The sequence below is a fragment of the Salarias fasciatus genome, chromosome 16, assembly GCF_902148845.1.
Source record: "Salarias fasciatus chromosome 16, fSalaFa1.1, whole genome shotgun sequence".
Classification (NCBI taxonomy): Eukaryota; Metazoa; Chordata; class Actinopteri; order Blenniiformes; family Blenniidae; genus Salarias; species Salarias fasciatus.
Window position 1 is genome coordinate 14,832,197 of NC_043760.1, and position 12,061 is coordinate 14,844,257.

Genomic DNA, 12,061 nt, shown 5'->3' on the forward strand with positions numbered 1-12,061 from the left:
GTAAATTAATGTCACCGTGTTTTCTATTTGATATCCTTGTTGTCAAATGTTAATCGGCTTGTTGGAGGCTTTTTTCTTTTTCCTACCCCGCCACAGGCGGAAAATCTATTTTCTTTATGTTTACATGCAGCAAAAACAAGCAAACACCATGTAATCAAAGAAAGTACAACAGGAACGCCAAGACAATCATGTCGGTTCAATCATTTGAAGGCAGAGACTGGGGATGGGGGGAACGCGGTGAATAGAGGGAAGAAAACAGAGGGAGGGAAAGAATAAAAGGTTATCTAAGAGGGAAGAACCTTGTTTCAAGAGCAGCCTCATCTATAGCGATGGATTGTAAGCGTCAGGCAGTGTACATCACACACATACACACACTTTTTTGCCCTCCCCCTTCCCATTCAAGTTGCAAAAGCTCATTCTGGAGATTTTGCTGGCACGGCAGAAAAGGCCTCTGTTCGCCCATTTTCCATATTTCATATACGGCCCATTGGAAAGCGTCGTCTGCGAGCGTCATGGCTTGGCACATTTACGGGAAACGCACAGAAGAGCTCATCACTTGCAAGATGTGCTCAAATTCAGCATTTTGAAAGTCACCGTGCGCCGTATGCTAATCCGCGCTCAGAGCAAAGATACATTATGATCATTTACACAGCGGCCGGCGCCGTCGTCAAATCCGGCTCCTGCAGTACATTTAACTCGATCGTCGCGTCGGAAACTGGCTTTTTACAACCTGACTGTGCAGCTATTCTCCAAAGAAAAAGGGCTTACTTAAATGTAAAGTCATGCTGTATTTGAACGAGGCATTATGGGAAATAAGAGAAGAAGAGTAAAAGGGATTCGTTTACATTTTAACCAATCATTTTCCAACATTACAAAGCAGAGTTTGTCTCAGTAACACAGCTGGACTTTTCTGTTCAAACCAGCTCCCTGCAACTGAGGCAGCTCAATGAAACAATGTTGGAGAAAAGGGCAAAGAATACCTTTAAAACTACCCTGTTTTTCTACAATACTTAGAATCTACGTCTGTGCCGGGATCTGGACCAGGATGAGCTGAAGTGGGGGCTTGAAAAATCTTGTTTTCCTTGGTTTAGTTCTCAGAAAGGCTGCGGATGCACACTGTTATCTCTGAATACACACTTCACCAGGTCTGCTTATGGTTTAGATTTAATCATCAATCGATATATCGTTTGATTAACACATGCAAATGTAATTTTGACACTTCAAGACAGGAATGTTTGGGAACCACTGTCCTCTGGCATCATGATAAAGCTTGACCTCTGCAAACACAGGAAACGGGATTCTACTTTTAGTTTGCAGGATTCTACTTTCTAATATTTGTCAGTATGTCCACCAGTGTTGCATGTTTTGGAAAGTCAGATATTCGAGTAAACAAATGCTATGGTTGTTTATTTTTTTACAAACATTGCTTGCTGGGCTTTTTCAGTGGAATATAATGCAACACGAAATCAGTTATTGTACAATGTGAGAAAAACAATGGAGAGCGTCAATCACAAGCTGCTCAACAACCACAGCGACCAGAATCCCTGATAGTGAAAACAATATAAAAAAGAGAATATTTAAAATAAATTTATAAAATGAGAATATTACACAGGTCTAGAACTAACCAGGGAATCATTTTAACAGACTCTATGAACAGAAACCAATTTTGACAAAAGTTGAGTCTTTTTTTCCCCTCAGTTTGCGGAAAACACATCTTCTTTAATGGTGTGAGACTATATGAGGAGGATCGTGTAGATCTCCAGTTAATTAGAATGATCCTGGTGGCTGACAGGGCAGCTCAGGCTGCGACACTTCTGTTAGGTGTGAACAGTGCAAGCGAAGGGGAAGAAACTCCAAACAGAGCAATTAAAGCACTTTACCTCGGGTAGAGCGTCATAAATCTGTGACCAGGAGTCACCGAGGCTTGGCCAAAGTCAAATCACTTGTATGAGGCAAAGCGAAGAGCAAACAACGTGGTTAAATGTAAAACTGAAAGCCAGATATTTAGAGTGCAGCTTTCAGCCAACATGAACGGGACATATATTTGAAGCCAAGAATCTGAGAAGAAGTGTGGTGTGTGTGTGTGTGTGTGTGTGGAGACAGATGACCTCGGTCCACCCTTGCATGAGCACCCTGAAGTGTCCTTGTGGGAAGACACTGATCTACACTTAATGGGCTGCCCAGTCCAGCGGCGCGGGGCCGCCGCTCCCCCTCGCTGTCAAAGACACCGAGCCCAGAGATTTTCTCCATCCAGTGTCAAATTATTCTTCTGATGATTGTCTCCTGTAAGTACGTGACCTCGTCTTCCCGGCTAGCATTAGCCACTTACCCACCGGGCACTCGGAGGAACTCGAGCACTAAGCGACTTATCAGGAGGCTTCCGGCGCGGGGCATTAAAGCCGCCTGAGAGCGCAAACAGAGCCGCGGCGGGCCGCTAAGTCCCGCTTAGTCATCGCTTCTCTCGGCGCGGCGAGGAAGTGCCACTTTCATTCCCGCCGTGATAAGGGCGAGCGGGAAAAGGCGGGAAACGGACCTGTGTAATACTGATGGACGGAGTCGGTCTGAGAGCGAGCCGGGGAAAGCGCAGCATCAGCAGCGCCGGGTTTACGTGGATGAATAGGCTCGGGCCGGCGAAAAGGGGCGGCGGCGGTGGCGGCGGGCGGGTGTCAAAGCAAGTGGCTGAGACATGGCTAATGCTGCCAGTGAGCTGTGGCCACCTAAGTAATTACTACCACTGCTGTTAGGCTAATCCGCAGAGCGGAGCCGAGCCGAGAGGAGCAGCTAACTCAGGAGGGGCGAGCTTAGAGCCGCCGACCGGCCGCCGTCACTCTCACCCTGAGAGAGAGAGAGAGAGGGAGACAGAAGGAGAGAGGGGAGAAAGAGCGAGAGATAGAAAAAGCGAGAGAGTGTGGGAGAGTGAGAGAGAAGGGGGAGAGAGAGAGAGCAAAATAGAAAGGCAGAGAGCAAGAGAGAGCAAAAGAGAGAGACAGAGAGCGAGACAGAGGCAGAGAACGAGAGAGAGAGAGTGAGCAAAAGAGAGGCAGAGAGCGAGAGGGAGAGGGACAGAGCGAGAGAGAGAGAGAGAGCAAAAGAGAGGGGCAGAGCGCAAGAGAGAGAGAGAGCAAAAGAGAGAGCGAGAGAGAGAGCAAAAGAGAGGCAGAGAGAGAGAGAGAGCAAAAGAGAGGCAGAGAGCGAGAGAGAGAGAGAGCAAAAGAGAGGCAGAGAGCGAGAGAGAGAGAGAGCAAAAGAGAGGCAGAGAGCGAGAGAGAGAGAGCAAAAGAGAGGCAGAGAGCGAGAGAGAGCAAAAGAGAGGTAGAGAGAGAGCAAAAGAGAGGTAGAGAGAGAGAGAGAGAGAGCGAGAGAGAGAGAAGGAGAGGGGCGCACAAGAAAGCAATTCTCTCATCGACACATTTAAATATTTCCCACAAATTATATATTTACACCAAAAAGAAAGAGGAACTTTCAGAAGTGTGCAGGGAGAACAAACACACATTCCACAAATTAAAGCATGTTCAATCCAAGACTCTAAACCCAGCTTCAGAGGTTGGCTTTTCTGCTTCAGAAATTTCAGCTCGCATCATTTGGATTTGGTCCGTCTCTGAAAACAGACGCGGAAATGCTTGAGACACAAGCGAGAAGATAATTGCACCATCAACCATCGGAGGACGCGAGCTGTCACCTCGTCTCTGTCAGTCGTTATTACAGGTCTGCTCGCCGCTGCAGACTGAAGCGAAAACGCTGAGAAGATGAAAGCGTCACAGACTTAAGAAAACCTTGATGGTGTTTATAGTTTACCTCGGATGTGTCTGTCGACCCTGGACAAAAATACTCCTTTTGAAATTCACCTGAAGAAATGGAATTTTCTAACTTTATTCCACAGTTATTACTTCTAGAATTGCAATATATTCAGTAAATAAAATGCATCATTCATTATTTCCTATTAACTATCTGTTCATGATCATGTTACCATGCTTTGACTTTTACATGTCATTATAACAGTTTGTCACTACAATAGTTGGTACTTTTTCTTTTATTTTGTAACAGTAGTGTGTTTGTGAATTAATAAGTAACTTAATGTAATAATATAGTCATTAAAAGCACATTATTACCACCTGAACGCTACATTAGTAGCTGTTAATCTTCGTTGGTGGAGTTTTTAACCGACATTTACGGATCGACACAACTTTAACCTGCATGGAGCCAGAATGACGCAGCTGTCAGGTCAGGAAAATCTGACTTTTCACTCAACAAGTATGTGTGTTCTCCGTCTCAGAGTCTCATCAGCCTGTTGCACATCACTGATTTTCTACGCAGCAGACGCTGGAGCTCAACTTGATGGATTAAACCGCAGATCAGAAACCAGCCGAATGACCACAGATTTGCCTTCGATCAGTTTGCAGAGAAAAAGAGGATTTCACAGCCTGAAAACTGACACCAGAGTGAAACCAGTAGTTTCATAAAGCGCTCACACGCTTCACTTGTCCTTCCTCAACCACAGCAAGCCTCAGATGCGTCCCGGCGCCCTGAACTGCCACCCTGCGGCGTTTTACCTTTGCGCTCCGAGCGTTTCTTGCGCCTCCTCTTGAACCTGCGTCGGATCAGGCAGTAATAGGAGCCCAGGCTCTGCGTGCCGTTGGTCAGCAGGGCCATGGCTGCCTCGCCGCCGCTCCGACAGACGGAAACTAAACTGTGCGATTCAAAGTTGAGAGCTGCGCGTCTCCCCGTCCTCCGGTCCCGTGCAGCCGGCGCTCTCACGCTCGTCCGGTCTGTCGAGCCGATGCCATGCTCAGCGCCACACACCTGCAGCGCTTCTTTGTTTCTACTTTAGTCCTCCCCTCATAACCCAACTCTCGATCCATCCCTCCCTCCTCCTCCTCCTCCTCCTCCTCCTCCTCTCGCTGCCTCTCTCCTCCGTTGACTCCATGTCTGTCCTATCAGTAGTCAGCGCTTGGCGCCGATGGAGCGCAGTGAGAAAGGAGGAGGAGACTCGCCGAGGGGAGAAGGAACGAACACATGGAGGGGCAGAACTGAACTACCAGCCCGAAGCTTCCTGGCATCGTACCTGACATCGCCGACAAGGGGAAGCAGGAACACACATCCACCACATCATCAACACTCTTTAAAAGAAAAAAAAAAAGGTGATTCTCTCTTCACTGGTGTGTTATCGCACTCAAACACACACATCTTTAAATTGATGCTAGATAAAACAGTGACCCATGCAATGCTGAGAAACCCTGGATGTCTGTCCTTGAATTCCCTCTTCCTTCAGGAAGCTCGCCCTCACATCCAACTACAGCGCTCTGCCTCCCTCTAGTGGCCACACTATGCAAATGCACAGGATGAAAGTTGAACCGTACACGAGCTGAATAGTCTTTGTTGATCCACAAACGAACAACAAATCCACACGGGGGGGGGGGGGGGGGGGGGGGGATTAAAGTAAAAGAGAGAGATTACTCACCTCTGGATCGGTTGAGATGTGTGTGTTCCGAAAAAACCTGACGGAAAAAGAGAGAGAGAGAGAGAGAAGTCAGTAAAGCGCACAGATGTTGGCTGACTGAGAAGTTTCTGGAAGGCACACAATAAAACTGTTATGAAGACGTACGGCACACAGGGAAAAAGTGCAGACCCTGGGCCATGTTTCCACATCAGCTGAAGCTTCTGAGAAAAAAAAAACAGAAAAAGGAAAAAAGAAACCCTCCTGCATGACCATGTTTGAAGTGAAGGGATGCGCGAGGTTTCAGCGACGGGAAGGTTTCATTTAAACAGGAACGATAAGTTTCCCCTCAATCAGTGCGAGACTCCAGAGCTTCCCTAGAAACATTTTAGTTGGCAAACACACGGCTCTTATTAAGCCATGTGATCCGAGGCTTTCCGCGGACAGCTGGTACACAGATCATTGATCTCAATCAGCCAGACGTCCGCAGCATAAACACGGAATTCGAGTGTGGAGGAATTCCACACATCTGAAGGACTCTCGGCTCTCAGGAGCGCGTCTGAACTCCACACTGCGGCTTTGTAGTCAGTCGGTTTGTGTCTGTCGTGTTAATTGTTGGATTTTAATTTCAAAGCTGCAAAAGAAGCAGAAAGGTCGGGAGTTAAGTGAGGAATCTGAGACTTTCTCAGCGACCAATGGCTGTGAGGCATTTATAATAACGACGAATGTACAGAATTAATGAGCTTAAGTGTCGATGTTTGTTTACTTTTTTCACTCATCTATAAAGGTCTGATAGATAAAGAACGCCAAACTCGTTTTCTTCACATCAGCATAATAGTTGTTCTTAACTCTGAAGTTCAATAACTGATTCTAAGAAGATTCATAGAACAAGGCAGATGGAAATAAGTGTCCCTGCAATTAAACGTCTGCAATCAGTCCTGTAAAATACATTTCTCTCTCATTAAGATATGAAAAACGAGAATAAATCAACAAGATCTTTCACTGTGACTGCAGCTCATCTTTTAATTCTGGGAGAATCTCACGTTGTTTTTCTTGGAAGCCTAAATTTAGCACACCTCAGATGTGTTTTCAGGTTCAACTTTGGCACCAACATGTTTTTTTAATAGTGTCTCTCATTTAACTTTCTTCCCTCTGCATGGACTTTTCTTCTCAGGCATGTTGGGATTTTTTTTTGTTTGTTTTTGTTGATCTGTTTCAACAAAACAGAAACTAAAGTTGCCATTTTGATGGGCAAAAAGTCAGCATGTATTTCCATGAATGCAGTGCAACTCTTTATTTCTTGAACAACTTCTCAGAATCCACATAGAACAACAGGGGGGCCGGATTCGGTTTGAGTTTGACATGTGTGATAAGTTCTGTGTTTGCAATAAGTGCAAACACGCTGAATTTACCAGTCGAAACATTGCTTCGTTTGTCGCTGTCGGGATATTTTACTGAAAGTTTAAACAAACACATCTAATAATAAAGTTAAAATTTAAATTTGCTTGAAATGTTTCACTTGACTTCAATACTGTCTTGATTTGAGCAGTCAAAGAAGTCATTAAAGGAACAAGATTGCTAAATAAATAACCTTGTTCTTACAGATAAAATCTGCAAAATGTTGTTAAAATGCAATGAAGAATGTGTTTTTTTCTGAATTTCATTTGCTCACAGCAGACGTCAATCCTTATGCTTCTTATCCTTTCGCGTTAGCTCATTCAAGTGGTCCGTCTGTGACTTGAAAAAGAAACTTTGACACGGCGTCTCAATATTTAACCGTGTTGAGAGTCTCATAATGGACCGCTGGGGAGCGTGCGGCTCTTTAAACCCTGACAGGCTGACAGAGTCGTCTACTCTGTGGGAGTTCACTCAGCGCGGCTCTGTTTTCACTGTGCTGGAGTGAGAGGAGCCCAACAGTCACGCCATCGTCCATCAATCAGCCGGAACATTATGACCGCCCGCCGAGCGCCGTGGAGCGGATGGAGTCGACGTATGGCTTAGACGGAGTGCCACAAGTATCAGCAGCACACCCCTAAAGTTCTGGAATATTCTAGGTTGGTAGTAAGTATTGAGAGGAGCGTTGCTTTTGCAAATATTCCAAGTTCAAAATTAATATTTGGATTCTACAATATTGACCAAATATTCCGATATTGGAGTCCAGTACTAACTGGGTTTTTTGGGCGGGATTGGAGCCTCTTGCAGGCCGGTTTGGCTCATGGGCATTCTGCCTTCAGTTCTGTTTGTGGCAGCTTCATGTTTCAGTGAAGATCATCCAAGATCACCAACTCCTCCACTGGCTGGTTGATGTTATTGTCACAGACTGGCGCACAGTCCGTCTGCGACCGATTACATTTTCAGAAAAACAAAAGCTAAACCAAACATTGTGACAGAATTGTCACAGCCAGAAAGTCCATCTCCACTCCTGCATGTTTCAGAAACCACTTCAGGACCGAACTCTGACGCGCAAAGTCAAACAAAGCCAACAAATGCAGGTATTTCAAGACAAGATCCCAAATGAATCCCAGGCCAACAACAGCTGGCAGATTCTGAGATTGAGGTTAAATCTATGGCTCGATGTTTTCCATCTCACATGAACGTGACAGAAACAGTAGCATGGTGTTATCACCGAGGGCACAGGAGGGCTGGAAGCTTCATACCGACTGTCCTCGCTGCGCTGTGAACCTTCAGACACACTATCTTATAAACATTTCTCAGCGATCGCATCTTGAGATCAGTCTGAAACACATAAAAAGGGAAAAAGAAGCTGGAGAGACAGAGCGGACAGTAAAGGAAGAAGAAGAGTGAGGAGGTATAAGATGAGGCGAACAGCTGGGTAAGAAACAGAGGGGGGGGGGGAAAGAGGGGGGGAATGTTCCTAAATAAAAGTGAGGAGCTGTTGGGATCCTGAAGCAGGAATCTCTAACCTGAGGGAGCGTTTCAGGTCAGCGACGCTCTCCCGCCCGCTTCACGGAGAAAGAGCCGCCGGAGTCCAGCGGAGAGGAGAAGAGGCAAAACGAGCGGCGAGGGGAAAGAGAGAGCGAGCGATACGGAGGCAGAGAGGAGGTAAACACAGCAGACACAGACTCATTCATGGTTCTGCGGACGAGCCAAACACAACTGCAGCCGGCCAAGATTCACCACAAACATCTCAAGTGTTTCTTTTTTGTTTTGATTTTTTTTTCCTCTTCCCCTTTAAAAGGAAACGCGGCCAGTCGGCTTCCTGCAGGGCTTTAATTTATAGACGCGCTGCAAAAACAACATCAATTTTTTTAAAAAGCTGCCAGCTTGGTTTTACACACTCCACACACACACACACACACACACACACACAATACACCCGCTGATCCATTTTCAGCTGAATGGATGAGGGAAAGAAAGGAAAAAAAAAAAAACACAACAGGGAAAAAGAGGCTGCGGTTATCCCCGGATGAAGTTAAAGGCATTCTGGGCTCCAATGACAGCTCAACTCCTGGTGGCCTTTGGCGGTGGTTTGACAGAGAAACACAATCATTGACAAAAAAAAAAAAAAAAAATAACACAACCTCTCGAACGCTTTTACAGGGACGGATTCCAGGCTACTGCGGCGAGCCCATCTGCCGCTACAGACGCACTCAAAAAGCACAAAACACTAAAAATAGGCCGAGTTGGGAACAATTTTCTTTCCTTCATTTTTAGATTTTTTTTTCTGAGTCTTTTTTTAAAGACTTTCATGTGAATTTCAGAGCCGGTTTGGAGGATATAGAGTTTCAGGAGCGGGGTATTAAGAGCGGATGATGGATGATTTAATGACGGCGGCGGCTTTCAGAGATTTGGATTTCTGATTAGTTTCCATCCATCCCTCCTAATTTAAAGATGTAAACCAACGGGGAAGATGATAATTAACCTAACACGCATGTTTTTACATTTCATATGGTATATGTGATGAAAATGTCCATATTTTTCAAATAAACCAAACAATCACTGTCAAAAGTTACCAGAATCTCAACATGACCCCAATTTTAATGAATCCTTCTGATGCAAAGTACAAACTTTTTCTATAGCCTTTGCATTATTTTTTAATTTCACCCTGACAGCTTTTCCAATGCAGTAGCCATCACTGCTGCTCTTTGGAAATTTACTACAAAGCCAAAGTTTTTTTTGAAACTTTTACAAGTTGCTTGATGGTTTTGCGGATGGGACTGGAGCCTCTTGCGAGTCAGTTTTGGCCCACTGACCTCATGTTTGACACCCCTGAGCGTGAGGGACTCATTAATGTACATCCAGAGCATGCTTACTGTAAAAAGTAACACGAACTTTCCTAATGGCCCCAATTTTTCAATATTGAAGCCGCTCCAGAGCGCTTATGAGAAATGTTGAACCATGAAGCCAAAACAGGACGACCCTGATGTGTTTGAGCGGTTATCTCTGAATCTGACATGCGGATGTGTGAGAGCACTGCCTCGACGCGAGGGGGAGACGAGAACCGTCCAGGCAGGAGCCCAGATCCATCGCCTTGTGAGGAAGTCACTTTCCCTAAAGCAGCGCTCGCCGAGCGTCGTCAAGAGTTTGGCGAAGGATGAAGAGAGAGAGAGAAATTAAGAGAGGCAGACGGGGGGGGGGGGGGGGAATCCTGCACGGTTCTCCTCATGACTCTGAACAAAGCAGTGAGCGGGCGGCGGGTAAAGTGGAGATTACAGTCCATCTGACCAACTTGACAGGACTTATTGAGGGGAAACAAAAATCAAAAAAAACAAAACTGAAAGCCAGACTGGACAATGACCAAGTCTGAAGAACTGATTGTATAGAGGAAGGATTATGAAACAAAGTCGGCTGCGCATGGCAGGGCGAGAGCGTGACTGCTGTAAACCTCCACTGCCTGTCCTCAGCCAAAAAATCAGGCCAGTGGCTCAGCAGCAATTGACACACACACACATACACACATGCACACACACACACGCAGGGGCTAGCCAGGGTCCTGATGAACCATTAAGCACTACTCCTCCCTCTGACCTACCTTCTATCACACTCACACAGACGCGCACACACAGGGACACAATTTTAATTAATGCATTTAATTAAATGAGCATGTGATTGTACACTGATTGAGTGTGTGTGTGCGCGCGCATGTGTGTGTAATAATTCTTGAGATAAAAGCTGCAGCCCTCCATGAAGCTCTCAGGCGGTGTTTTTGTTTTACCGGTGTTTCTCCAGCAGGGGGCAGCACTGCTACGAGGTAATTGATATTTGGCTGTGTGAACACAAGGAATTGAGGTTTGTTTATTGTTTTATTTTTGCTGGCAAATTCCACTCTGATTTTCAGGATGCTGTTATTCTGATTACAGATCATGTCACTGTAAACTTTCAAAAACAATTCAGATGTATGAATTCAGGAGGGAGACTTCTGTTGCATTACTGCAGGTTTTCAAATTTGGAAGTGCAAAAATAATGACACATTACAGAGCAGTAAGCACAAGCTAGAGCAGAAGGTGCTGACTAAGAGAACACATCAGATCCGCCACACAAACTGTGCACACACAAGACGCCAGAACTCAATTTAAGAAAAAAAAAAAAAAAAAAAAAGTAATACAGTTCTGGCAGATTTCACTTTGGGAATAAAAAGCCAACAAACTGCCCACATGCTGCAGACTTACTCAGGGACATTTTGAAAGTTTGATAAAAGTCTGCACACTTCGGAGGCTGAGGCGATGCTTTTATTAGATGAGCTTTCAGCTTGCGAGGAGCGATATCTGTGATGCCTGGCTTTAAACACGGCGGTGTGTGATTTCCCTAAAGCGCCGCTCTGTATTCACATCCACAGTGTGTGTGTGTGTGTGTGTGTGTGTGTGTGTGTGTGTGTGTGTGTGGCGTGTCAAGAGAAGGATCCTGTCATGCTGACTGGAGGAAGCCTCAGCAGACTGTATATTTTAGCGCTGTAAGGATTTAAGTGATGGAGCTGAATGCAGAATGCGGGAGGTGTGAGGTCCCTGCGCGGTTCTGCTGCTTCAAGGCAACGAATCTGTCCCAGAGGCGGAGCCAGATCATGCAGGGGGGGGGTTTGAGGGGATTAAATTAGATGGGGGCTCACAAATGTGATAAAAACCAAGGCTGCTCCTGACAGATTTAGACTATTATGTGGGAATAAACTTTAATTATTCATCTTTCTTTTGTTAGTCTAGTTAATTATTTCTATTTCTAAACAAGGAGCATGTGACGCGGGTATTCGTATGGATAGGAGCTGAATATACTCTGGTTTTCACAGCAGTCAGTGAGCTATTTTAACAGAATTCTGAAAACAACAATATGTCAGCATGCGCAGTTACGACACAGTGTGAAGTTTATCTCAGCTATTTTGTAAAAGAAAAACACAAATGACCTCAGAACTTAGCTTTAAGCTCAGTTTTTATTCCCATTAGGCACTTGGAAGTGATCTGATAAGACCTACTGTTTGGCTTAGATTATCTGTTCAAACACAGCGTGGACAAGGCAATCCATCGTGGTTATTTTTAACGGTGTATTATGATATTTGAGTTGATCACAAAAATGCATTATGCTGTTTTGCTGATGGGATCTTGTTTCTAATCAAGCTGTTCGCTGTGATAATTATCATAAACCCAGATTCTGGCCTACAGATGGCCTCACCGGCCTAGA

At 45.3% G+C, this 12,061-nt stretch overlaps 1 protein-coding gene across 3 annotated transcripts in view; it reads right to left on the bottom strand.

Annotated features, from left to right (window-relative positions):
• The window catches only part of adarb1b (adenosine deaminase RNA specific B1b), a 122,314-nt gene that overhangs the window by 36,951 nt on the left and 73,302 nt on the right, over nt 1-12,061 (bottom strand). For 2 of the 3 annotated variants that reach the window (XM_030112666.1, XM_030112665.1), the window contains exon 1: nt 4,551-5,004. In XM_030112666.1, coding sequence (XP_029968526.1) covers nt 4,551-4,650 — 100 coding nt within the window. In that variant the 5' untranslated portion in view covers nt 4,651-5,004. Of the gene's footprint in view, nt 1-4,550; nt 5,005-5,458; nt 5,496-12,061 lie in introns of those variants that run through there. The other variant, XM_030112667.1, reaches the window with a different exon arrangement.